General features: G+C 45.6%; 1 protein-coding gene across 6 annotated transcripts; it reads left to right on the top strand.

The window, feature by feature from the left end:
• The first annotated feature begins 1,644 nt into the window (after window positions 1–1,644).
• Window positions 1,645–27,224, top strand: ZBTB44 (zinc finger and BTB domain containing 44). 6 transcript variants are annotated; one of them, XM_062619930.1, is made up of 6 exons: window positions 1,645–1,750; window positions 9,340–10,409; window positions 14,768–14,852; window positions 19,708–19,871; window positions 22,330–22,630; window positions 24,464–26,006. In XM_062619930.1, exons 2-6 carry the CDS (start codon window positions 9,392–9,394, stop codon window positions 24,744–24,746), a joined length of 1,851 nt encoding a protein of 616 aa, XP_062475914.1. In that variant the 5' UTR covers window positions 1,645–1,750; window positions 9,340–9,391; the 3' UTR covers window positions 24,747–26,006. The 6 variants fall into 6 exon arrangements, with proteins under 6 accessions (XP_062475914.1, XP_062475917.1, XP_062475915.1 ...); XM_062619933.1 differs by lacking the exons at window positions 1,645–1,750; window positions 24,464–26,006 and adding an exon at window positions 26,850–27,224 and having other exon boundaries at window positions 9,146–10,409; XM_062619931.1 differs by lacking the exon at window positions 1,645–1,750 and having other exon boundaries at window positions 9,146–10,409; window positions 19,759–19,871.
• Window positions 27,225–27,900: the final 676 nt, after the last annotated feature.

The following is a 27,900-nucleotide window of genomic DNA, read 5'->3' on the forward strand; positions in this document are numbered from 1 at the left end:
GTAATGCCGCTAATAGTTTGATCGTGTGCTGTTTCAGAGACCTTGTGAACAACCCAGATTGCAGGGCAGCGAATCTGCTGTGAAACATCTCAATACATTCTGCCTAGTGGAGTTCACACTAATTTGTATTATGAGAATAAACATAATTCAGTCTCTAAAAGGCCTTTTAGCAGTCACAGCTCGTGGTGTTAGAGCCTCTGCAGTATGTGGAACACTGATGTGAGGTTGCTGCGATAAGAAGCTTGAAGTGAAGGTGGTGTTTATCTGCTTTGCTTATTCAAGCATGTGAAAGCTATATTAGGCACATAAGGTTTGTACTTCACACAACAGCTTCTAAAAGGCAACAAGTTAAATGTGGGGCCTTTGAAGCAGTGAATGGTAACATTCTGTTGTCTGAAAGAGCTGGCTGCAAATTAACTTGGAGAACTCTTGGGGAAAACAAGGCTTGGGGCAGGCAGAAGGCTGTGACAACACGGGGAGTTCCTTCCATGTCATTAGGGGTACAGTAGCCAGAGTATTGTACCTGATAGTGTTCCTGAAGGGCTTTGCATTGGAACGGTGCAGAGTTACTGTTTTAAATTCCCCGCAGATAAACCATAGAACCCCAGCCTGGTTTGGGCTGGAAGGGACCTTAAAGCTGATCCAGTTCCAACCCCTGCCATGGGCAGGGACTCCTTCCACTGGAGCAGCTTGCTCCAAGCCCCTGTGTCCAACCTGGCCTTGAACACTGCCAGGGATGGGGCAACCACAGCTTCTCTGGGCACCCTGTGCCAGCGCCTCAGCACCCTCACAGGGAAGAGCTTCTGCCTAAGAGCTCATCTCAGTCTCCCCTCTGGCAGGTTAAAGCCATTCCCCTTGGCCTGTCCCTACATCCCTTGTCCAAAGCCCCTCTCCAGGTTTCTTGTCAGTCACTTTAGATACTGGATCTTATTTAGGTACTCGTCTTACTTAAGAGATCAGCTGCTGCACGAAACATGGAATTAGTTTGAGCCGTGAACCTCAGTTAAGTAGAAAGATAGAGAGTCTTAAGAAAATAATGTCTGTCTTCTTTATATGTCTGTAACTGGATTCAAGAAGTATCTTGTCTTCTAGCTGTTGCATTAGAAGCCATCAGTGGCGTCAGAGCAACCATTTACATACGTCGCACACTGCTGAGCTGCCCTGATTATTGTAATCTCTTCTTTTAATTAGATCCCAAGATTAAGAGGTGCTGTCTTGCTGATGAGCACACTTAATGTGTGCCCTATCACTTCGAGCTGGTGCGTGTTCCCAGCTGAAACATCACCTGGTGAAGTCAACTGCTCTGTAAAGGTCTGAGTATACTTTACTTTAGAGGCACGTTAAGAGGGAGCTGCACTCTCTTGGGAGCCTTTCAGGAGGTTAAAATGAATGTTGACAAATCCCTGACCAAAGCATGGGGTGTTCAAATAGTTGGGTTGTCTGTGGGCCTTTCAGTTTGAATTTAATCATGTGGAGATCTTGCTCCAAAGTCCCTTTTAACTCATTTAGCTTCCAGGTTCTAGCCCAAGTCCGTTATTTGCTCCCTAATGTATAATATTGAGGCTTTAATTCCATACTCTTGGATTTCCCATGAATTTCATTCTGTTCCTAGGCCTGCAGTTCTCAGTCATTTGTCTCTGCGTTGTGCTGACAATACATCTTAACCTTTCCATCAGCATTTTCTGAGCCAGTGTCTCTCCGGAAGCATTGGGAGATCATGGCTAAGACAAGTCCTCATGGCACTTGGGAGGTAAATGCTTCAGATTATTTCAAGTACACGAATGACTTCTTTTCAGCCAGCTCCTTAGCTTCACTTTGTCTGTTCATCTCCTTGTTTTCACTAATAACTGATGCCATGTTACTCAAACACTGTAATGAAGTTCTCATCGTAGGTGGCATTGCTTTTTCTTCCCTCGAAAATGCATTCTCCAGGCAGCTTTACACCCTTAATGCTCAGTAAACACAGGTGCTGTCCCGTTGTCTGTTTGTTTTCTTCCTCTTTTCTTTAGCTTGTTTTCATTTAGCCACATTGCTGCACTTGTATACCAACACCTATAATCATCTATCTTGGAGAGATCAAAACAGCTATATTTCTAAACAGTCAGAGCTCCTGCACTAAATATTTGAGTGATGGAAATAACAGCGTTGATGTTGCCAAGCTTACTGGCAGGTGCCTACCACAAAAGGAGACAATCTTTGAACACTCCTGCTTCTTCTCCTGGTACACCAACACCTTGAAACTGAAAGCTTGGTCATAATCACAGCAGAGTGATGGAAAGAAACAGCTTTAGGTTGACTCCTAATGAAAGGAGTGGTAACATGTTTTACATGCCTACAGCGTGATCTTAATCTGCAAGCTTTATCTAGGTTGGGTGTTGTAGCTATGCTTTAATCTTCTGGCTGGATTCATCTAGCACACTCCGTGCCTTCAGACAGAGCTCTCTGTTGTCTGCCAGTGGTTCCCAAGCATTTTGGGGCACAAGCTGTTGTCAGCTCTCAGCTTCTCCCATCACTCAGCAGGGCCTGCTGTTGGCCACGGCTGTTTCCAACACTGTGCAGACTATTGGTGCTGCCCAGGAGCCAGCGTGACCATTTAGCAGGTTAGATTTCACTGTGTATGGCTTGAATTCCAGCTCTAAGACAGCTCCTGCAACTGAAGTTAGAAAGAAAGGTTTACATTAGGATTCAATTCTCTTGCCACTATGAGTTCAGTCGCATCTGTTGACCATATAAACAGGACAAGAATAAATCTAGACGTGTCACTTTGATGAGGAAATGACAAGCCAGAGCTGCACAAGAGTCTGCTGCAAGGATGTGGCTGCTGGTGCAGTTACTGCATGTGGCCTTGGCATCTGTAATCTGTTACACTCAGGCAGATGACCTCTGCATTCGGCCAGATGCAGGGGTTGGAAGAGCTGGTTTCTGAGTTCCAGGACATGTTTGGGGATTTCAAACAGACACAGGACATGCTGGAAGATGTGTTGACCCAGATAGTTGAGTGCTATGTCTTGTTCTGTTCCATCACTGGGGCGTTCTGGCAGGTTGGTGGATCCAGTTTGGTTTGGGGGCACAAATATCCATCCTCTACTGTGTGCTGGGCTCCAACATAAGCTCCTCTTCATGCTGTAATATTGCCAGGCTCTCTTTAATACCTCCTGCCACGCTGTCAGAACACGACTGCTGAATTCTTACATCTTCATTTCCATGCAAATGACTAATCAGGAAAACAGCCCAAAAATCCCTAAGACACATTGAGCTTCACATTAGGTGTGTGAAACAACAGCTCCTGAAAAACAGTGATGGATTAACTCATGGTTTACAAGTCTGTCTTTCTGATGGTCTCACAGTTCAGCAGCTCTGTGGTATGGTTTGGGTTGGTTTTAATATCCTAAAATAAATGTAGTAGACATGCAGTAGCTGCCAGAGGGGAGACTGAGATGAGCTCTTAGGCAGAAGCTCTTCCCTGTGAGGGTGCTGAGGCGCTGGCACAGGGTGCCCAGAGAAGCTGTGGCTGCCCCATCCCTGGCAGTGTTCAAGGGGGTGAGATTTAAGGTCCCTTCGAACCCAAACCAGTCTGGGATTCTGTGGTTCTATGAAATCAAGTAACAGGCACGCGCAGAAGTGGATTGCAAGGACAGCACCTTTGCCATCCTCCCAGTGGGGATTTGGTAGTATGGGTTTCTAACAAGCTGCTTTGGCCTCTTGCACAGGCCCCTTCAGTTCTGCTCAGGTCAGCTCTGAGTCAAGAGGGTGGATGTGTCTCTCACCCTGTGTACCAGGAAGGCAAGTGGCAGTTGAGGGACGTGCTGCTGAAGTTTGGGAGAGCCAGAAGCACACTATTCACTCAAACCTTGGGACCCCACTTCGAGGTGATGCATGAGGATTATTTCCTGAGCAGGCCCTGGGCTCATCCTGCCAAAAACTGAGCAGATATTTGTCATTTTTGTGTAACTGTTTTCAGGAGTTTGCACAGGAATTGGCGCTCTTTCTTTATGCACCTCATACCTGGTGCATACCACTTCTCCTCACCACTGAGCAGCTGACATGTTCCAGCATGTGGAGAGCTCGAGTTTGGTACGTTCAGGTTCGTTTCGGACCAAAAGCTTACACCTTGATGCTGGTTAGAGTTAAAACAGAAAGCCAGAATAGATGATTAATGTACTGCAGGGGTGATAAGTGGCATCTCAAAGAGGGGGGGGTATCAGCTCCCTCTGTATTCAACACACAGCTGAAAAGGAGTACAAGATAGTCAGTACTCTTATGTGAGGGGAAATAAGTCTGCAGAATTTGCCCTGAACCTTCCTTTCTAATGTATATGTGAATATTTTCTCCTTCCTGTTGCAGCTGACCATCTCCATTGACAATAAAAGCATCTGGTAAAGTGAATTGCTGGTTTTGGCACCCCACTACTTGTCTCAGTGCTTTCACCAGCTCTGAGCTTCGACTCCACCTTCCAGATTTGCATCATGTCAATTCCCTTTTCCATCATCTGAGTCACTCTTTTCCTGTCCACATTAAAGATTGATGTTTTGGGTTGCAGTGCTAATGTGAGTGGTGTAGCTGCATCCTAGGACTTGGCCATGCCCTCACACATCTTCCTTTCTCTCATGGCATATTAGTTAAAACTTCTGCTTTCTGTTATCATAGGGTTTAGTTTTGGGGCAATTTAAGAGGTGTGCTGCTGGGAATATGAAACAGAGGCCTGGGTACAAAGAGGTTAAATGCTTTTTGCAAGTGCCACTACTGGTAGATGCAGTCAGCAGCCTCAAAAGCTCTGTCAGATGGGAAGTGCCAGATCCCCAGTTTTAACAAAATAAATGGCCTTATCCAGTGCAGAACTTCTGGAGTACATGGGAATGGCACACCACACACATTTATGTGACTTCTGCTGTGAAGGGGAATATTGCTGCTCACAAGAAATAGATGGATTGCAGCATTCCCAGTCCTCAGCTTGCTACATGAAATTGCTCTTCCACTGCAGCTCCCAAGTGCAGTTCTCCAGTTACTTCCCAGTGATTCTTTGCTGGGCAGACAGAAGCCTTCTTGGAGGGCTGTCCAAGAGCAACCCCCCCCTCCTTAAACCCCTTAAAGCAGAAAATGCCTGAAAATTGTCCTCTTTGGAAAAGCTTGGAGGGAAGGTACCATGGAAGCAAGTTCAGTGCCTTGGAGCACTGGTTCCCAAACCAACAGACCCAGCCCAGCCTCAGTACTGAATGCTCTCCTGTGTAATATCACCTCAGCCTCCTATATAGACTGCAGCTCTGCATCTACTTCAGGTTTTACCCTAAGGTGACACAAGCTCCTTTGTACACTTGCAGTGGGAAGCACATTGTCCTAGAGGAAGTTGAAGTGCTGAAACCCTGCATGCTTATCTGGATGCTTCATTTCCCTGGGCCAGCCACCCACTGCAGTTAAAGGTTACAGGTTTGCATTCCTCACATGCCACCCCACCAAAGCGCACACTGCACATTGACGTCATTTTGAGCCCAGAAACCTCCTGTTTGCCTTCTCTTCTTCGTCAATCCCCAAACCCTCCTGTCAGGCTTGGCAGTGGGGGGCTGAGTTCAAACCAGGTTTGCTGACCTGACTGAAAACATGGCTTTAAACAGAGTTTAGAAGGCGCTGCTGAGTCTTTTGAAGAGAGAACAGCGTGGCGCAGCTCCCAGCAGCAGTTGTAGCAAGTGAAACCAGGCAAGATCTGTAGTGTGAGATCAGACCTTTTATTAGGCCAGCTAATAAAGTCATACATTTATCCCTATGGAATATTTGCCTGTGCCCAGGCTGCTGCTGTTGTTTCATAGAATCCCAGACTGGTTTGGGTTGGAAGGGACCTTAAAGCTCATCCAGTTCCAAGCCTTGCCATGGGCAGGGACACCTTCCAGTAGAGCAGCTTGCTCCGAGCTCCTGTGTCCAACCTGGCCTTGAACACTGCCAGGGATGGGGCAGCCACAGCTTCTCTGGGTGTTCCAGTGCATCAGCGCCCTGATGGGTGCTGTAACCAGTGCCCAGTGACTGGCCTGGGTTAAAAAAGATGGTTGGTGATGTGATTTACACCATGGCTTCACAGCTCAGGGATTGGTGAGCATGAGGGTGGGAGTTCCCTAAGCTCTCTGGGCACTAAAGCCAATGGGGTATTTACGTGTCTGAAGAGTGTTGGGTTTAGTATTCAGAAAAGTGAGTGTTGTGTGGTGGCAGTTTTGTGATGCTAAAAAAATCCCTCACTTCTGATGTAAAATGGTTATAGCTGAGTGAGAAACAGCTCTGGGAGTTTGATTCACTGGCTCTCCCAAAGGAAAACCCCAAGATTGTCATAGGGACCATGACTCAAACCCAGGAAGAATGAGCTGAGTTACCTTGAACTGTTCTGATGAGTTGCATATAAGTGTGTGTGTGGGGACTGTGCAAGGAGGAGCATGCTTCCAGTAGCTGGGAAGGGAAAGCAAGTTTGATCCCAACCCCAGTCCCTGCTTAGGGAATCACTGATGGTTTGTGACTCGAAGAGGAGCAGCCTTTCCAGCTCCAACCCGTTTATCACTTAGTGTGCACCTTGGTCTCCACACCCCAAGCTACTGTGTATATTTGGTTCTGGTTTATGGTTCTCTAACCACTCCTGTTTCACCCTGTATCTTACAGTCTTAAGAGCTGCTGTCACAGACTAGCTCATAACTGGTAATGAGACGTGACAACATCAGTTCAGACTGGTGATGATCCAGAGGTGCTGGACTCGAGGTGAAGTTGGAACGTTCCAGCCCTTTACCCTCTTTGGTCACTGTGACTTAGCACAGCTGTAAAAGTGCCCTTAAAGATTAACAAGGAGAATTGAACCATTTTATAACCTGCCTGAGCTTTAGCAGGCTCATCTTTCCATGTGGGAAATGCGTCCATATTGTTGAAATCACCTTCTAAAACCACTGGATGTTCTTAGGACCTCACTAAAACCTCTGTAGGAGCCCCTTGTTTGAATGGTGTCAGTGCAGTGAGGGGAAGGCTGTTGTACAGAAGTGGCTGTACAGAGCCATGTCCCACATTGGTGGCAGGCTCACTGCTCCTGTAATAAATCTACATGCATTTATTGCACATCACTGACATCTGCTACTTTATGTTAAATTCTGTAACCAGATCAAGGGCAAGGAAGCAAAAAGATGAAAGAAGGGGAAAGGAAGCCAGGAGAGGGGGGCAGGAAGGAAGCAAAACAAGGGATGGTTCAGAGCAGGGTAGCAGAATAGAGCTGTCACACTTAGAAGGATGAGCATTACTCATTCAGATGGAGAGAGAAGGAAGATGGGTTTGTCTTCTGGGCATATAAGACTTACAAGCATAGGCTTTTCTCCTTGTTTATAACTAGGTGTTGGTACTAGATCTAAGTACCAGATATACAGATAATCCTTGCAAATGTATTATTCTTTTTGTAGCTGGTTGCTAACAGAAGTTCTCTGCACTTCTGATGCGCCAAGAAGCTGCTGCAGCAACTGGGAATTCAGAAGGAGGGGTATCCCAAGGCCAGTTTGGAATATTCTGTTTAAGATTTTACCATAGGGTTTTGCTCTGAGATCAATGAAATACGCTTTTCATTTGATTCATGCTGCAGAACAAGCAGGCTGGATCTTCAGCTGCCTCTTGAGGTTGATATGTTTTCTTTCACCAAAGGGAAGTGTTTTGCTTGCTCTTAACTTGTTCCTCTGCAGGAGTCTGAAAGTGCATTTTAAATCCAAATGGGCCCTTACAGTTTCACTCAGACTTTACATATATTAACTCCTGGTTAATCTGTTCTCTTCAAGAGATGTTTTTCCTCTGAAAGGGTTTGCAGTATCAAAAGTGAAATCATAGGAACCAGAAGCAGCCAAGTGATGTCTGTAGAACAAGGGTAGACTCTGACAGCTGCCATTTAAATGTGAGCTAAGACTGGAGAGATTTGGGTGAGTTGTTCCAAACTTACAGTGCTCTTTGTATCTGTGAAGCTCCATTTGCAAGCGTGGTGTGTGCCTGTGTACGTGTAAGGGAAAGGAGAAGGATGATGTGAAGCAGTTGGCTGCCTCCTGGATATAATCACGTCCAACTCTGTTGCTGATGTTTAACCAGCAGCTTTCCTGAGATGGTATTTCTCTAGCATGTTAGTTGTGGGAGTCATGTGGAGCACAGGAGACGCCTCATGGCAGCTTGGCAGGGGGCTTAAGAAGGTGAAACCTGATGGCTTTTGTTTCCTTTACAGGGAAATAAGCCAGAAATAACTGGAGGAGACCCAGGAGCTGGTTCTCCTTGTTGGGAGATGCTCTGCTTTCCGCAAGTAGAGACAGCCTTGGTGACAGCAGAGGTTCCAGGCAGGGGCAGGGCATGTCTGGACAGAGCTTGGCACCGTGTTGCAGAGGGAGGGAGCTGTGGATCAGCTTCATCCTCCTCAAATCAGAGACATTTAGCTCTCAGACGCTGCTGCAGCAGCCTTCAAACTTGCAGACAGTGTGAGGTGCACACTCGTTCTTCAGCACACAAAGCATGTTTGCTCCCGCAAGAAGGCAGTTATGTATTTTTCAGGAGAAAGCAGTTGCCCTCCTTGTCTTATTCATCACATATATCAAATCAATTTGTGTGTATTTGATTTCAACTTCCCTTGGAGGCTTATAACCCAGTGTGTTGTGGAAGGAATGTTCAATAACTTCTCATCCTAGTCCAGAACCAGTTAATAAAAGCGGCTTTAGGCAACCAGTACCTGCACTACAGCAGCAAAGCAGAGCTCCTGGCAACTGTTGTTTTATGTTTACCAGCTTGAACTCTGCCCTCAGCAGATTCATGCTGTAGTTTCTCTAAAGCTCTTCTGCTATGAAATACCTTCTCTGGGAGCTTTGCCTGCTCCTGCATGCTTGGAAATGCACCCAGCCTAATGTCTTTTCCACTTGAAGGAATCATTCAGCAAAATCTGTCACGTTTAAGAACCATTCCTGGGCCCAGAAAATAAAAATACAGGGTTTTTTTTTACTCAGCTGATAGCTTCAGAAAGGCTTTTTTAGTATTTTTTGTTTCCTTAAACTGTGTTTTCAGCAGGCAGTAGCAGAAATGTGAAGGATGCTATTAGTGGGGCGATGGTTAGAGTCGATGACCTTAAAGGTCTTTCCCTGGTTAATTCTATGATAAACTGCAAAGCTAAAATGGGTGAATTTGCTCTGTGGTTTTGGAAATGACACGTGTGTCGTTGCATTTCCGTAGAGATATTCCATTGCACAATGTGTGGATCCTAGAAAACGCTGACCTGAGTGGGTTTGCCTGGATTTTCTTCGTGGGTTCTTATCATCCTGAAGGCCCTTGTGCTTTCAGAGATGAAAATGACGCCTCTCCTCTTTGTTCCAGGATACCCGTGGTCTCTCGTATGTGGCAAGAACTCTAGCAGAGCGGTGGAAAGATGGGTGTGAAAACCTTCACTCACAACTCCCCTGCGCACAGCCAGGAGATGCTGGGCAAGCTCAACATGCTCCGCAACGACGGCCACTTCTGCGACATCACCATCCGCGTCCAGGACAAGATCTTCCGGGCTCACAAGGTGGTTTTGGCAGCCTGCAGTGATTTCTTCCGCTCCAAGCTCGTTGGCCAAGCAGAAGATGAGAGCAAGAGCGTGTTAGACCTGCACCACGTGACGGTGACTGGATTTATCCCTCTCCTGGAATATGCTTACACAGCAACGCTGTCTATTAACACGGAGAACATCATCGACGTGTTGGCTGCAGCCAGCTACATGCAGATGTTCAGCGTGGCTAGCACGTGCTCCGAGTTCATGAAGTCCAGCATTCTCTGGAATACTCCCAACAGCCAGCAGGAGAAGGTGCTGGATGCAGGGCAGGAGAGCAGTGCAAACTGCAATTTCACCTCTCGGGATGGCAGCCTTTCTCCTGTGTCCTCCGAGTGTAGCGTGGTGGAAAGGACCATCCCCGTGTGCCGCGAGTCGCGGAGGAAGCGCAAAAGCTACATCGTGATGTCACCAGAGAGCCCCATTAAGTGTAACACACAAACAAGTTCCCCCCAAGTGCTGAATCCTTCAACTTCTTACCCAGAGTCCAGAAATCAGCCCGTGGACTCATCCCTAGCTTTCCCCTGGACTTTTCCTTTTGGAATTGATCGAAGACTCCAGTCTGAGAAGGTGAAGCAGGCGGAGAACTCGAGGACTTTGGAAATGCCTGGGCCCTCCGAGGCCAACAGGAGAATTACAGATTATGTGACTTGTGAGAGCACAAAAGCCAGTTCTCCCCTGGTCATTGAGGAAGACGTGCGTGTCAAAGTGGAAAGGTTAAGTGATGAGGAGGTTCATGAGGAAGTATCACAGCCTGTTAGCGCATCCCAGAGCTCCCTAAGCGATCAACAGACAGTCCCAGGAAGTGAACAAGTGCAGGAGGATCTTCTGATCAGCCCACAGTCTTCCTCTATAGGTATGAGCATCTCTGGGGTTAGACACGTGTACAAATAGGCATATGTGCACTTAATAACACTGCTTTGTATTTTTTTTCCTGCTTTACATTTGGGAAACTGCCTGTTTTTTTCCCTGTTTTATGAAATGTTACATATAAACCCTGATGTGGGGATGGGATTTGGAGCTCTTCAACTTTGCAAAAGGCAACTATGAAAGGGAAGCCTGTTGAGAGATCTTATTCAGTAGAGATGGGGAACCCCTTTTTGCCTCTAGTTGGTCAACTGGGGAAAATGATTCTGGTTTTATTAGTATCAAACTGGGGACTGTAGCAATAGGACAAGGGGTGATGGGTTTAAACTTCAACAGGAGAGATTTAGGTTAGATGTAGGGAAGAAGTTCTTTACTGTAAACTGGGCGCCCAGAGAAGTTGTGGCTGCCCCATCCCTGGCAGTGTTCAAGGACGGGGCATGGAGCAAGCTGCTCTAGTGGAAGGTGTCCCTGCCCATGGCAGGGGGTTGGAACTGGATGAGCTTCAAGGACCCTTCCAACTCAAACCAGGCTGGGATTCTAAAAGGCATGATCTCAACTGAGCTGCTGCACCAAATCTGAGAGACTTGTGGGTGTAGCCACAGAGGGATAGAATGGGACATGAAATCTGGTCTAAGCATGACAGCGAGCGCCTTTGTAAGAAGATCTGCAGAGTGAGTGATGGAACACTGTCATCTTAATGCCCCAGACAGAAGCAAAACCACAGTCTTAATACTGAGAATCTTTCCATTTCTGTGGGATTTGGGTCTCAAGTTGCATCTTCAAATACTGCCAACTGCTGAGAGAAACCTTCTTTTTTTCCATGAAAGACAATTTGAAGCCAGTTTTGGGTTCTTCCAGCTGTGTATTAATAGCTAATACTTCAAGGATACTGTAACAGCCCCTTCCTTTCCTCTCTGCACAGAATGCATTGAATGGCTTTTAGGAAGTCAGAGGTTTTGCACTATTTCTAGTTTAATTACCCAGATTTGGCCCAAATCAGCTCTTTTGCTTTCAGTTCAGTGGCTTGACCTGTGCTGGGTAGTTTGTTTGCTCTGAGATGTTTAATGAAGCCTGGTTTGTTTGAAGAGGGCAAGAATGGCACATACACTAGCCTGCTTCATTTGAATAATGTATACATGAAAGGCTGCTTCAGTTAGGTAAATAAATGACAACAAAACACATAAATACAGCCTATGTTATTATATGTTTAGTTTGGTCAGCATAACACTGGGCCTGTTCTAAAGGAACTAAACCCATCAGAGTGACTATTGCAGGGCTGCAATATAGAATCAGTGTTGGTAAACTACTCTAGTCACTAAAAAGTAATGCATGTATTTTCCATTCAAGACTTTATGGTGTTGGGTTTGTTCCTCAGTTTGTATAGCTCACGTGTTGGTATTTTAGATGGAAAATGGTTTATTTGCTGGAGATAAGGCTCTTTCTTTCTGCCAAGCAAACTTAATATCAGTTTAAATATAACTCTTGAAGTAGGTTGCCAAAATAGTACATAGATTAAAAACTCTGCTGGGAAGTCTCCAGGAAAAGTGGTCCTTGGTCAAGAATAGGTTTTAACTCCTTAGAGCTGGAACTTCGGAAGGGCCTGAGATGATTTCAGTTGACAGGTGACTCTGCACATCACATCTGAGCTCAACAGGGGTCTGTTTTGAGGGCACATGTTCTTTGGGATAGTTTTCCATCTCCTTTTTCCTGTTCTGCTCTGGTGAGACCCCGCTTGCAGCACCGTGTGCAGTTCTGGTGTCCCCAGCGTCAGAAGGACATGGAGCTGCTGGAGCAAGTCCAGGGGAGGCCACGAGGATGAGCAAGGGCTGGAGCACTTCCCATATGGAGCCAGGCTGAGAACATTGGGGCTGTTCAGCCTGGAGAGGCACTGGCACAGGGTGCCCAGAGAAGCTGTGGCTGCCCCATCCCTGGCAGTGTTCAAGGCCAGGTTGGACACAGGGGCTTGGAGCAAGCTGCTCTAGTGGAAGACATCCTTGCCCATGGCCATGGAATTGGATGAGCTTTAAGGTCCCTTCCAACACAAACCAGTCTGGGGTTCTGTGTTTCTGTGACTGTAGATTTTATACCACCATGGTCACATACCTGACCACTTGTGTGGCACAGGGCAAAGGATCTTGGCTGTAGTGATGATAATGTCTAAACCTAAATCTGCTGTTGAGCATGTTATTACACCATGTTCTCCTTTAGAATGGCTGCAGAGAGAAGAAATGTGTTGGGCCAAAGTCTCCGAAGTCCAAATCTGGTTTTGTCTTTGTCTTTGTTTGAATTCATATTTAATGGTCTCTGCATAACACTGTTAACCATCCTCAGCATAGCTTTTATTCACATTTAGCTACAAAGAGGAACAAGGCTCTTACTTATTAGCACAGTTCTTATGTACCTGATATATGATGTAGCTAGAAAGCACTTTTTACCTCCCAAAGATGTATTTCCTTATGCAGCAATAGAAGAACAGTAAATGCAGGCAGCAAGATACATTCAAGTACAGCTTTCTCTTCCCTGAACATATTTTCCTCCTATAATTGCATATATTTATCTCAGTGTTTTATAGTGCATTTAGAAAAGCATTCCTGCCTCTCCTTCTGATGGTGCAAAAAGCTCTTATTCACAATTTGGGCCATTTCAAGGATTGTTCATTTGCAATTTATTCTGTTTGGAAGCACTTCCTAAGATGGAAGGAGACATGAAGCGAGGCCCTGATAAATAAGTCATTGTGGTTACAACAATAGATATGTCTGAGAAGAGATTTTCCTAACTCATTAACACTGTTTCCATTTGAGAAGGGAAGGCATGAAATTAATCCTAAGAGCAATTTGGTGTGTTTTTCAGTGAAGTATTGCAAGAGCAAGAAGGATAAAGCAGAATGGGATTGGCTTTTGTAATGTTACAGTTTGCAATGGTGCTGAATTCCCCAAATACAGTTTGTTAGCTCACTCCAGAATTAAACATTTTGATGCTGCTGGTGTTATTCTGAGTAGAAATCTGTGCCAGAGATGCAGTTTCCTCCTATCACCAGCCCATCACGTAAGGGCAATGATAGTTCACTTCAGGAAGGTTTCATAGAACACACTGTCCTTTAGAGGGACAGCTCTTTGGGAGTCTGCACCACTTCTCTGGGCACCCTGTGCCAGCGCCTCAGCACCCTCACAGGGAAGAACTTCTGCCTTATCTCTAACCTGAACTTCTGTTTCAGTTTGAACCCATCACCCCTTGTCCTATCCCTACAGTCCCTGATGCAGAGCCCCTCTCCAGCATCCTTGTAGCCCCCTTCGGACACTGGAAGCTGCTCTGAGGTCTCCATGCAGCTTCTCTTCTCCAGCCTGAACAGCCCCAATGTTCTCAGCCTGGCTCCATACAGGAGGTGCTCCAGCCCCTGAGCCATCCCCGTGGCCTCCTCTGCCCTTGCTCCAGCAGCTCCATGTCCTTCTGATGCTGAGGACACCAGACCTGCACTCACTGCTGCAAGTGGGGTCTCACCAGAGCAGAGGGTCAGGATCACCTCCTTCAACCTGCTGGTCACACTGCTTTTGATGCAGCCCAGGGTATTCTTCTACTTAAGGGGTATGATTGCAGGGGTGGGTAGCAGTTCTCAGCATTGTTTTAGCACTGTACTGCCAACTTCCCTCCCTGTTGTGGTGGCATCAGGCCAAACCAACCTTGCTTGATACACCTAAGCAAGGGTTCAGCACCAGAGGGAGGCCCATCTGAGCCACAGCCTCTTCAGGTAATGAGGTAGTTTTGGTTTAGTGCTGCATTTACCTTAGATTCCATTTCCAAAACCCACTTGAGCTGCCTTTGCTTGACTGTTGGTGCCCTGAGCAAAGCCCTGGAATGGTTTTGTGTGTACATTTCTCTTACAAACAGATGTTTGGTCTCTTTTGTGTTGCATTTCTAATGTCTCATGGGGCTCTTTCTCTCTTAAGCATCTTACCAATAAATGAAGGCATTATCAACAGATATACGTATGGAAGGTCTGGAACACACTGTAGTGTAACAGGATTGAACTTTATTGCACAAGAAGCCTTGAATACTGATGAAATTCCTGCTTTACAGTGCTAGCACTGGATGTGTTTGGAAAACTCTGGCTCTGTTTAACATAGCTTCTGTTCTAGGTGTGCCAAATATTTGCCCTTTGAGTTGTCCATGTCCTATATAATCTGTGCGGAGGAGTGCCTTTGGAACATGTTGCCTCTGGGTTTCCTAAATGATTTTCCAGGACAATTTTAGGATCTTACACCATTTGGGAAAACAAATGTGTATTCACCTGCCCCTCTGACCCTTTTTGAACACTTCCTTGCGTTGAATCCATCTCTTTTCTTTGCCTAGGCTCAATAGATGAGGGCGTCACGGAGGGACTACCCACACTCCAAAGTACCTCTGGCACGAACGCTCACGCAGATGATGATGATCGGTATGTACCAGTGTGGTGTGCAGACTGTTCTGCTGTGCTGTATAATTACCCTCTCCAGCCTTAATCCCACTCTGTTTAGTTGTTCTACATCTACTTCTCGGCGGTGATCAAAGTACAGTCAGTGCCTGAAGGTTCAGGTGCTGTAGAAGAATGGAGGTGATGAAAGGATTTGCTTACTTGTTGCTTTTCATTTCCTGTGAAGAAAGATCATCATGTTTTCCCTTTATTAATAGAGTAAAGCAAAATCTTCACTGTGAAACAAGTGTGGTAGTTGCATGGATGCTACAGCTGACATAAAGCTGCAAAACCAAGTCCCTGGTCCTGGCTTCACCAGACTTTGCTATTGCCATAAACCACACAAGAGACAGAACAGCCTTAAATCTTCTCCCCCAAGCTTTCTGCATGTAGCTTCTCACCACGGTGCTGTGTGTCACTTGGTGTAAATATTTAGCAGGCTTTGGCTGGGCTGGGATGAGTGATTTATAAAGGGAATCCCTTATAAGGGAAGGCTGGCAGAGGAAACCAAACTGAAATGGGTCTGTTTGGTCCGAGGTGTAGTTCTCTTACAGCCAGTGTACCTGCAAGCATCACACAAGGCTGCGCACCACCACTTTGAATGGATTTCTTTGCTTTGGTGGGATGGCCTATAGTTAATTACCCCCTTTCTAAGCAACAAACTAGCTTTAAATAGTGTTTTGTGAGCCATGTGGGGCTGAGGAAGAAGTGGGAACCTTTGGGAGGCATCAAGTAAACCTCCCTGTAGAGAGAAGCATCAAGAGCTGCATTTTCCTAGCTCATAAAATCTTCCCTGCCATTTCCATCCGAAACCTGTCCCATTGCAGGATTAAATGTGAAAGGAAAATAGAAGATTTAATCTATCTGCTAACAAACCACAGTACAAAACCAATACCCAGCACTTAGGATTTGAATTGACAGCAGGAGCACATGTTGGCATTAGAGCTAATCCACATTGTGAAAGCTATAGCTCTAAAGTCAAGTGGAATACGTGTTTTCAGCACTGGATTATTTCAGACATTTCCTAGGAAATTGCATCACGTCAGCACAGATCCCAGATACATAAAATCCTTTAAAAACACTGAAAATTCCCACTACAAGTCTCTTCCATGCAGAAGAGGAAAGAATATTTGCCCAGGTTTGAAAATAACAGAAGCATCAGCAAAACTGACTGGAATTCACATAGAATTTGTACAACAAGGGAAGTCATACGGGAATTTTGTAATAAAAAAGTGGGAATTTATGGGAAGTTCAGACTCTAGACCTAATGATTCATTTTAGAAACTCAGGTGAAAGTGCCAAGACCTTCCTTACTGCATGAATCCGTTTGAATGAAGGGCAGGTTGTACGTCGTTTTATTAATAGGGATTCTCAGAACGTCCCAGTCAGTTGTGGGTGGATGATGCAAATCCATATGGAAAAGTGTATTTTTTAGTCAGGATGGATTATATTTCTTTTCATAAACCAAAGCAAAAGATGAGGCCATCTAAAGCTGTTCCACTGTTAACATCCTTAGCACTGTGGAGACAATTGTAAGTATTTAAACACTGAAGATTGCTTCTCTCTTGAGTTTCTGTGTTAAATGTGCACATTAGGAATTGATCCTCCTCCTGAATCAGTGTTCCGTGTAATAATAGGCACACAGCAATCTGTGAAGTATGAAAACTCCTGTTTCCCAGCAAAGGCTGTCTCTGATATTCCACATTTGGAGTATAATGCATTGTTCTAACACATCTGTAATTCAGCCTTGCCTGGCTTAACAGTCCGTGTTTCAAAAGGCTGCATTTAAACAGGAGCTGCAGAGGCTCAGTTATGAAAGGTCTCTGTGATCCAATAGAATGAGAACCTCCACTTAGCTCAAATCATTGTTATTTACACCTAGAGAACACTTTCACGCTCACTGAGCATTTTGGCACTGCCGTTTGTCAGAGTTCACTTCAGTATGTATACAATCTCGTGGTGAAAAGAAGGCAAGCCTGCGAGTGGAATAGTTTAGTGTCAGAGGGAAAACATTTCCAACCTATCTCTTTATCTGGCTCTTACAGAAAAGCTCTGAGAGGAAATGTCAAATGCCACAAGTCTCCCATTTGCAAGTCAGGTAAAATGGAGTATTTATGGGGAAAAAGAAGCAGGGGGGAGAGAAAACATGTTTGTGTTGCAGAGGTAGTTCCTTCCTTCTGCTAAGGTCCACAGTTGTGTCCCCAGTAGCTATTTCAGCCTGCTTGCAGCGTGAGGATGGAAAGAGTCACAGCAGTCACTGGTAGCTGGAGAGCCTCATGATTCCCATTGTAGAAGCTCAGGAAGCTTCTGTGTAGGAGAAAAGCAAACTTCAGCCTACATTTCTTCTAGGGGATTGTCCCTGTAGCTCTTCTGTTTCTTGTGGAGAAGCTGAAGTCATTCTCATCTCAGCACAGTGTGAATGATGTACGTGTGTGTACATCAGTGTACGCCTGTGAGTGGTTCTTAATACACAGCCAGTCAATCCTTTCTGCTCCCTGCATTGCACATAGCTGTGAAAATTGGAATAGTGAGTTCTCCACCCAGCTGAGGGCAAGGAAACCTTTTCCAAAGGGATTTGTCCCTTTGCCAGCCTGCATGAGATTTGACAAGTGCCAGATGAGGGCTTGTTGTCCATCTTGGGCCCAAATCACTTGGGCTGTTTGATCATCAGGCTCTTAGGGCAGCTGGAATTCTATGCTGTAGGTTCTTTTTGCAGTCTTTTCTTTCCCCTTTCCTTTCCCTTTTCCTTTCCTCTTTCCCCTTTCCCTTCCCCTTTCCCCTTTCCTTTCCCTTTTCCTTTCCCCTTTCCTTTCCCCTTTCCTTTCCCTTTTCCTTTCCCTTTTCCTTTCCCCTTTCCTTTCCCCTTTCCTTTCCCCTTTCCTTTCCCCTTTCCTTTCCCCTTTCCTTTCCCCTCTCCTTTCCCCTTTCCTTTCCCCTCTCCTTTCCCCTTTCCTTTCCTTTCCTTTCCTTTCCTTTCCTTTCCTTTCCTTTCCTTTCCTAAGACAAGTTGGGTAGCAGACTTGTCTGTCAGTCTGTTGATGGAGTTGTCATTGGTAAAGTGGGAAGCATACAGCCATAGCAGCTCCAGAGACTCAAGCTGCTATTTCCACATCTGAGTAAAAATCTGTCCTTTCTCTAGTGAGCTGCTCCCAGAGAGGAACAGGAGTGCCTCAGACAAATCAGAACCTTCCTTTTAAAACCCCTTCACTTATTCCAAGTGCATTTGGGGAGCCCTCAATTGGCTTTTGCAGGCACCTAAGTGGCAGTGAGCTGCGTTCTGCCAGGCCCAGGATATGAGCTCTAACTTCCCTCTTGCAAACATTCCCTTTAGCAAAGATCAACAGTTCTGTCAGCATCTCTCTTCCCCACAGCTCCCTGGACCCTGCTGTGCATAAAAAGAAGTGAAGGACAAGAAGATTTCTTCCTTAGAGCAAATATTATTCCAGTTCCAAGTGAGACCAGAAATCCTTCTGGGGTTTACAGGCTGATTGCTACTAAGCTCCTTTTATCTGCTGTGTATCGAGAGGTACCTGGTGCTCTCTTTCTTTCCAGATATATTTTACAGCTGGAGCTTTTGCTGCAGAGCCCCATCACATGCTCAGAACTCAAATACCAGTTCTCCCAGTGGTACTGACATCCGTTTCCAGACAAATTGAAAGAAGTGATTCTTGTCCTCCTGGCCTGGTCTGTGGCTTTGTGTCTGCTGTGCAGGGAAATATCTTTGTGCAAAGTACACGTCTCATTCCTGTGAGTGGTAAAAGTCCCCAAATTCAGCCTAATCGTGAAACCAGCAACCTGGGCTGGAGATGGAAGGGGACCAGCAGAAGGATTTGTTTAGTTAGGGGGACTTTCTGACTATATGCGGCAGGAGACGCATCCCATTTCAGACAGTAGAGTTTAGTCAGACTTAAACTGGAGTTGTTTTGGCTGTGGGATATTCAGGCTCAGAGCAGTTCTCTGCTCCAGTGAGATCTGATCTTCCATCAGGCTGGGAGCAAGCTGAAATGTAGTTCAACACAAAATAGCGACCTTAATGCTCAGGAAAGGGAAACCCCAGGTAAGTTCATACTCCTCTTGCTGTTATGTTTGAACCAGATTTGTTTTCACTGCGCTGTGCCCTTTAGCGAAGCAAATTCCTTGCCGGAGGAGTTGCATTATTCCAGGGTAGTTTTTGCAGCTCGAGGCTATGTAGGAGCAATTAGTCAGTTTGAGCTAAATTCCTTTGAAAGGTAAATTGTTCCTTTCTTGTGTGCTGGTATTTAAATGCAGCTATTCTTGAGCTGTTCTCTTAGAGCTGATTGAATCAGACAGGGAGCAAGTATTAATCAATAGATGAATAGTTTCAACTTAGAGATATGTAATTCATTGAACTTGGAGGGAAATGAAGCAGAATCAGCTTTAACTTCATCCCTACGTATCACTGAAGCTGCAAAATACCCCTTTGCTTCCCAGTCCTGAAATTCCTCCTCAGGGGCTGTTTGCTGATGGGAAATGGTCGAGATGCTTGAGAAAATGCCCACGCCTAAAGTTCAGTTTGCAGCTGGTGCTCAAAGGAGCACAAGTCAGAGGTTATTTCCCTGCCCGTGGCAGGGTTGGAACTGGATGACCTTTAAGGTCCTTCCCAACCCAGCCCAGTCTGTGATTCTGTTCTAGGGCTCTCTGGTGTACGAAGCTGATGACTGTAAGGATTCAGATGCAGGTCAGAGGCAGATATCCAGAGCAGTGTGATGTGCCAGCCTTTTTCTTCTTCTCATCCAACTGTGTTCAAGGCTCAGCTTTCCACTCCCTTATTCTTTTTCCCTCTAGCTCGCTTGTAAACGAGTGACTTTTCTCTTTGTAGTTTGGAGAACGTTCAGTATCCCTACCAACTCTACATTGCTCCTTCTACCAGCAGCACAGAGAGACCCAGCCCCAATGGTCCAGACAGACCTTTTCAGTGTCCAACCTGCGGGGTCCGCTTCACTCGCATTCAGAACTTAAAACAACACATGCTTATCCACTCAGGTAAGAAACCTTCCAAGAATTACTACTTTATAGACTCAGTAGAATGGAATAATGCAGTTCTGCTTTAATCCCCTGCCAAGTGCTGGAGGATTTCGGTTTCAGAGAGATTGGAGAGAGGTATGTCTCCCTGAATGCTTGTTTGGATCCATCAAATCTGATAGTTGTGCTCATGGATGACGAGCGTTTGTGTGGACTGAAGAAAAGCTGTTTGCCTGAAACTCATCAGAACAAGTCATTTCCATGAGATGAACTGAAGTATACGTGGCTTTTTCATTCTCCTAAAGGAATTATGTAGACTGAAGTTCTTCCTCTTCCATGTTGTAATCTTCTGCTGTGTTCTAGAGGAGACTTGCAACCATAAGAGTATGTTGTCTGTCTTATGTCTTTGCATTGAAGAATGTTGTATGCCTTTGGATCTCAGAGGTTTTGGAGGGTTTACAGGGCAACTGATTTGGTTTGATCAGCAATTTAGCTCCTACAGATGGTACATGTAGCAAAAGGTTTGGGTGAACGCCTCCTCAGAGTCTTGATCCCCAAATTGTTGCATTCATACTGATTTCTAACCAAGTATGAACACCTAATGTCTTTACTCTTGGTGTTTTTCACTTGTCAGCATTATCTGGCAATAGCATTGAAATTGTAGTGGATGAAGGGAACCTGGAAGGGTTATTGCACTGGCGCATTTGGTTTAGCACCTCCTGGTTTGAGCTTGACTCTGACCTGCGCACAGATGCTGTAGCATTTTGGGGCAGAGCAACCACAGTTGTGAAGAGGTGATTTTCTTCACTGTCAGCAATTATTCCTTCAGGCAAAACAACCATCCTGTGTTTAGGCCAGCAATAATAATATGAGTTCAACACTTAAAAACCCCAACTTTGGGGGCATATCAGCTGTGAAATTATCCCTAGCTGCCTGCTCAAGTCTTAACTGACAGCAGACAGACAGACAGCAAAGCATCTTTGGCCAACCCATCAAGTAAGCAAAGTAGGAGAGATTTGGATGGCTGTTTCAGTGTAATCAGCATGCAAAAGAAACCCTCAAATCTGTTTGATGTTGGCAGTGTTTTCCCATAAGCAGAATGGCTGAAGAGATTTTCCTCCAGCTGTCGGAGGAAATAGATGCCTTTGGACAGTCCAAGAGCATGACGGGGTTTAGCTCCACAAGACAATATCCTGGTGTATTAACTTGTTTTCATGTGCTTAACAAGGAGTTTGAGTGTAACCTTAACTACAGCTTTCTGTGTCTAAAAGCCCCAATTAATAGTTGAGCTCCTGCTTTGAACATAAGGAAAAGCAGAGTGGAATTAACAGCCTGGGCTGATGCGCATTCAGCCTTTTGAATGAACCTTTTTCCTTCCTTGACAGCCCTATTATGAATAGAGCTCCAGATTGCAGATTCTTGGCCTCGTGGTTGGATTGCCACACTTTGTGGAGCTCAGTGTTTTTATTCAATCTGAACTTTCTGGTGATACAGTCTTCTTGTGTCGTAATGGTTGTGTTGGGGGTGATTCCACGCTCTCGGCCACTGCCCCATGTTGCAGAGCTCTCACGTTTAAGGGGTTTATTACTGTAATAGGTGCAAAATGAACCCGTAACAGAGTTTCAGAGGCATGAACTGTCTTGGAGAGCTGCGTGTCATGCAGAGCTGCTGAAAATGGTTGTCCAGAGAGGTTCCCACGCAACATAAAAGCTGCTCCTTCCCCCTTTTATCACCATTGCTGCTGCATGACAGGGGCATCCTTGTGCACACAGTCCCCCTGCCAGAACACTTCTCTGAGGCCAGAGGCAGCCAGGAATAAAGCCCCTTGCAATTAAGGGCAGGCTGATAATTGCATTGTTGGGAGCCAGTCTGGCACAAGAATCTCCTGAGATCAAAGGACTTCAAAGGTGGTTTGAGATGACTGCTGCAGCAGATACTTTTTGGCTGTGGCTGAGGATTTTAACCATGGTTTAATCCAGGGAGGCTTTTGTTCCTGTTAAACTGTGGGGAAGAAGAGTGTGAGTGTTAGGGACAGGTCACACTGCTCTGAAATGCATTGGCAGTTGGGTCAGAGGAAGTGGAGCTCTGTTCTATGTGTCCAGGGGAAATCCAGGTTGGACATAAGGAAGAAATGCTTCCCTGTGAGGATGGTGAGGTGTTGGCAGAGAGAAGCTGTGGCTGCCCCATCCCTGGCAGCGTTCAAAGCCAGCTCGGATGGGGCTTGGAGCAACCTGCCCTAGTGGAAGGTGTCCCTGCCCGTGCCCCTGGAACCTGATGGAGCTTTTAGGTCCTTTCCAACCCAAACCATTCCATGATTCTGTGGGTCCTGCCATTTTTAAGTGAGTTGCTTCCCAGAGCAGCGCTTTGCCGTGCGCGGCCGCAGCGGCTGCCCTCTTCCCATCGGGAATCTGGAAGGATGTTACCCCTGAGCTCTCCTCCCAGGCGGTGACTGAGTGTTCCTTTGCTCTCTCCTCGGCAGGCATTAAACCATTTCAGTGCGACCGCTGTGGGAAAAAGTTCACCCGCGCTTACTCGCTCAAGATGCATCGCCTGAAGCACGAAGGTAAACGCTGTTTCCGGTGCCAGATATGTAGTGCCACTTTCACTTCCTTCGGGGAATATAAACACCACATGCGGGTTTCCCGGCACATTATCCGCAAGCCTCGGATTTACGAGTGCAAAACATGTGGCGCCATGTTCACCAACTCTGGGAATTTAATCGTTCACCTGAGGAGCTTGAACCATGAAGCGTCAGAGCTAGCAAACTACTTCCAGAGCAGGTGAGGTGCACAGCAAAAACCTACCAGGGAAACGTGCTTTTCTCTTCTTTTCCTTAAACCATCTTTTCCTGCTTGCAGGGCAGCCTGCTGTGCCTCTCCTCAGGCTGCCCCCCAAAGCATTCTGGAGCCACTATCTGTTGTATCTCCTGTCTTAACAGCATCTGAGCTGTGTAGGAGGGCACTGAAGGATGCGCAGGCTGCTTCTGGGGTTACTTCATTTCTCTTTTCAGTAGTACCTCTGGACAGGCTGATGGTGTTCAACCAGAGCGTTACGCACTGGAGGGTCTGTGGAGTGCAGTGAATGATTTGCTACTCAAAACCTGGTCACTTCAATAGGGAATAGACTTACTGCTGTATTTTAAGCCCTTGCTCGATGTGGAAAGGTTGCATGACTCCATGCCTTCTCTTTTTTCATTTTCTAGGTGACCTGTTACTAAATGATTAGACAAACAGAGTCTGAAATAGTCAGGACCCGTTGTGCATTTCTTGCTTAGCAGGGCACAAAAGACTTGGCCTGACTCACAAAGGCACTTCACTGAAGGGCTCTGAGGTTCAGCCAAGCACTGTGTTCCCATATCCAAATAAATGTTTATAACTGTTGGAATTTGAGATAGGAAAACACAAAAGCGGATGAGGGAACTTGGAGAAAGATGGATTCTGCAGCTATTAAGCCTATAGGGAGAGTGCAGCTTGGTGCCAGTCTTGAGCAGAGCAAGACAAATGTAACTGTCACAGCATCGACGGCACCGTCCCTCGTGGTTTCTCAACACGATGCTTTTCGCCCTACAAAACACTGCAGCATTTTGTTCTGTTTGGTTATGTCAGCAGTGATGTAACAGGAGAAAAATGGCAAAACAAAGCAGGAAAGCCAGGCAGTGTTTTTCCAACAGAAGGTTGCTTAAAAGTACAAGTGCTTCGGAGCTGGGGCTTTACGCACTTCTCGTTCTTAGCGCTTGTGCGAAAACTGGAGCCGTGGTTGTGGAAAGCACTTGATTGTTGTCATCAAATGCAAGTCAGATTGAAGAATGTGATTTTAGGGCCTATAGGTCTCCCTTCAGTTTGAGGCTTAGAATATAGTGAGTAGGGATTTAAAGCTGCTGTCATTTAAGAACAGGACTGCTTTTAGATGGTTTAGTACAAGGAGGAACCAAAGCAAACGTGCGTGTATGTAATGCATACATACTTGCCTCAAGTGCAAACTCACATGTCTGGTGCTGACGTGTGAAGATACTGCTGGGAGTTTGGTAGATTTTCTTTGGGTGCATCCATAGGAAGAGTGTGTTCCAGAAGTGCTGTCCAGAAAAGGGCTGGGATGGGAAGTAACTGCATGTGGTATGAGTCAAGAACACAAAGCACTACTACAGGTGGCAGAACCCTCCCCTTCTGCTTGTGCACTGTGAGGGGAGTGCTGCTGCTCTTTCTGGGGTGGATCTTATCTCAAAGGGCACATCTTTGCCGGTGCTGAGCTCAGTTTTGTTTTTCCTTTGAAAAGCTGAGTGCTCCCTTATTTCCAAGGAGGTTTTCAGTGCTAGGGGATGTTCCAGACATTAATTTTCATTCTCAGCAAGGTGATACAACCTAAATAAGAAGAGGTTGCTGCGTAGGAAATACAGATTCGAAGTAGATGCCTTTGAATACAGGCTGTGTGTGTTTAAATGGGAACCAGGGTATAGTGCTTAGTGAAGTATGTCACTGTGATGGTCTCGGGGCAATGTGAAATGAATATTCTTGTTCTCTGTGCAATGCTTTGTGTAGCTTGTGTGATATAAACTGCTGCCTCTGATGTTTGTGTGAGAAATGACATTTCTCTTCTGTCCTTTGCCCCTCTTCTAGTGACTTCCTAGTACCGGACTACTTAAACCAGGAACAAGAAGAGACCCTCGGGCAGTATGAGCTAGGGGAGCATGGCTTTGAAAGCAACTCTTCTGTCCAAATGCCTGTCATTTCACAGGTGTCATCAACTCAGAATTGTGAAAGCACTTTCCCCTTGGGGTCTCTGGGTGGGTTGGCAGAGAAGGAAGAAGATGTGCCAGAGCAGCCAAAGACTAACGCCACTGCTGAGGCAGCCGCAGGTGACCCTCCGAAACAGGAGCTGTCATCCATTACTATTGAATAAGTCATGGTTTGGTTTCATTTTTGTTCTTTGGGAAGTGCCTGTGTTTGGTCCTGTACATTTTAATTTAATTCTTTTTTTTTTTTTTTTTTTTTAAAGAGAAGTGGGGAGATTTTTCCCTTTTTCCTTTGTAAGCTACGCTTTAAACCGAAAACTGCACCAGATGTTACGGTATTTGTCATGACTGAATGCTCACTTCTGCGACAATACTTAAGACTGATTGCACAAAACCAAGATCCTGTCAGAACACCATGGAAGCTGTGAGACACCTCTAAAGAAGAACAACCCATTCAGATCACTTTAACTCTCTCTGCTTCCACAGTTAGAGCAGCTCATTGCGTTTCTCTTGCTGCTGCAGACCCTCTGGTGAAGGGACAGGGATCAGAGGAAACCTGTTTAAAATGACAAGCATTGGGAAGCAGTCCTGAACGGTTTGAACTAGTTTTGAGTGGATGCTTTAATCTCCCATGTAGAAAATGACACTTCCTAGCTCTGTGCCTACTGTTTTTCAAAGCACTTACTGTAACCCTTCCCTCGGAAGCAGTAAGCAGTTTTGAAACACAGCCACACACATTGTCCCTTTTCCATCCGAAACGAATCAGTTTTGACAAACCCAGTGATGTCCTGCCAGGTATTCCTCCTCCTGATATCCCAGTCCTTTTAGCAGCTGCTTCATCAAACCACATTTGCCCATCTAAGGTCAGGCATGGAAATAGTGCGGTCAGGGAAAAGCCTAATGGTGAGGAATGGATTGAGGCTAGAAAAATACATATCCAAGCAAGCCTGACAAGTATCTCGTGACTGTGTGTCTCTGTAGAAGGGGAACCACGTGTGGAAATGAAGGTTTTCCCAATAAATTCTTCAAAATCACGGCCAGATTGTCCTCAGGAAGCACATTCCTTCATGAGGAAGTGAAGTTCTGGTCGCTTCCCCCTGTATACTTTTGACTGATCTAACTAGAGGGAGTTTACAGCCAGGAAGAAATGAGCTCTCTTGTGCATTATTGCACGTCTTCTGTTTCTCCATGTGCATGTATAGCTTCTGAGAGGTTTATGAGGCTTGTTTTGGACAAAACAAGTGGTTTATTCTCTTTAGAGGCCAACTTTCTAACCCAGCAGGGGGTTGTTTACAAAAAGCCTATAGAGCAATGATGTTCCTGTTCCCAAACGTTTGAAGTCCTTGCCAAGTGGGTTTATTACAGGCCGTGACTCCAGCTCCGCACCCAGCTCGTGTAAGCAATAAATGGAGAGATTTGCAGTTTCATTTTTTCCATAGGTAGAGAAAAAAGGCTGCAAATTGAGGCTGGGGGCTTTTCAGAGCAGGGGGGTTTGCTTTGGTGGAGCTCTAGAACTGCTTTGAGAGCAGGTTGGTGATTTTCCTTACTGCTTCTGACGTGAACTCAGTGTTGGATGCCAAAATGCCTACTGCTGAGTATTCCAAAGGCACGACATACCCCCTTCGTTTTGAATCTTGTGTTCTCTCTGGATTTGGTTTGCACAGGCATGAGGAGGAAATGAAATCGATGGCGAAAGGTTGCCCCTGACAAAACAGAAGGCACAAAAGTCATGTTATATTGCAAGATAGGTCTGTATTCTGTTAGCTTAAGGAAGCTCTGTGGCCCCGAGTTGGTTCTACAAATAGGCAGCTTGGGTAAGATAAAATGTTTTTTGCCCTTTGGAAAGAGCTTAAAGGGTTTCAGTGACTTCAGCAATTTTCCTCTGCTGTGTTTTAGGTAAAACCCACACATTTTAGTTAAATAGAGCAAAACCGGTTGGGTTTTAAGCCCTTTCTAAGTTACTGGAATGAAGTTTCTGCACCAAAGGGTGTTTTAGGAACATGCTGCAAAGTTCTCTGCTACAATCCAGTTGTGTGTCTACCTTTGTTAGGTCTTCTTAAAAGGGCTTGAAGGAGAAACTCTCTTTTGGGGATGCTGTACTGTGTCTGTTGATGGGATAAATTGAAGACCAGTTCTCTTCTCCCACTTCCAATTCCTGTCATTGAGAAACCAATGCCTTTTGCTGAGTTTTATCCTGAACTATAGGGCTATGACACTGAACTGAAATACATCATTTCTTTTTGTCTGATAAGTGTTCCTCCGCTTTGCAGGTCTGTGAGAATCCTTTGTGATTCCTGTGGTTAAAAAGTACTTCACACACAAATGCATTTCCAGCCTGCACAGAGGCCAGAATCAAAGGTGGACATCATCTTCTGTCAGAATCTGGTAATTCCACCCTTCAGGTGCTTTGCTAAACAGGGTCAGGAGTTGCACAAATACAGCATGGGCATACCTGGATTAAACTTTTGTATCAGAAGGCAAACTGCTTTCCCAATACCAAAGAGAAGGGGAGGGGGGGGGAAGACTTTGTAGCTCTAACATGTTCTTCCTTGAAAAGAAAAGTATCATTAACTGCTAACACCTTGGCACAAGGCAAGTCATGGGTTTCATCGTTCATTGCACTGAGTTATCAGAGCATCCCAGACTGGGCTCACCCAGTTCCAGCCCCCTGCCATGGGCAGGGGCACCTTCCAATAGAGCAGCGTGCTCCAAGCCCCTGTGTCCAACCTGGCATTATCTTTTCAACCCTGTGGTCTCAGTGTAACATCTTAATTCTCACTTTTCAATCTGATTCAACGGCAGGAACAAGAGAGTTTATTTGGTTCGGGCTTGGGTTCAGTGGTTCGTGTTCCTGTGTGTAATTGTTTCTTGTTAACAGCTCTTTTCTCCATTGAAGCAACCACACGTGAAATACAAGTATCACTTTATTTCTCCTCCCTAACTTGTTGGAAGAGCTCAGTTCTTTGACATGCTGGTGTTCTTCGCAGGAGAGGTGCAAAACATAGGACGTCTTCAACCAGTCCCCGTTTCTAAGATGCTTAGATTCCAAACTGGGGGAGATGGAGATCTCACTAAGCTGGAAGAAACTTGCCTTAAACTACACTTGGGTTTAAACCTAAAGCATAAGTTTCTTTCAGTCCGTTATCAGAGGAGGTTGAAATCTGGACTGCATTTTCTTCTTTTCTCTCCTTTCTTTTTTCTTCTTTCCCTTTTGTTCTTTCTCTTATTTTCTGTTTATTTTTTCTGGGTTTTTTCCCCTTTTTTCTTCCCCCTCCAAAAAAAAACCCAACAAACAACCCAACCATTATTTGATATGCATTT

The sequence above is a fragment of the Pezoporus occidentalis genome, unplaced genomic scaffold (genome assembly GCF_034315485.1).
Source record: "Pezoporus occidentalis ecotype Australia unplaced genomic scaffold, CSIRO_AGI_Poc_V1 ctg216, whole genome shotgun sequence".
Taxonomy (NCBI): domain Eukaryota; kingdom Metazoa; phylum Chordata; class Aves; order Psittaciformes; family Psittacidae; genus Pezoporus; species Pezoporus occidentalis.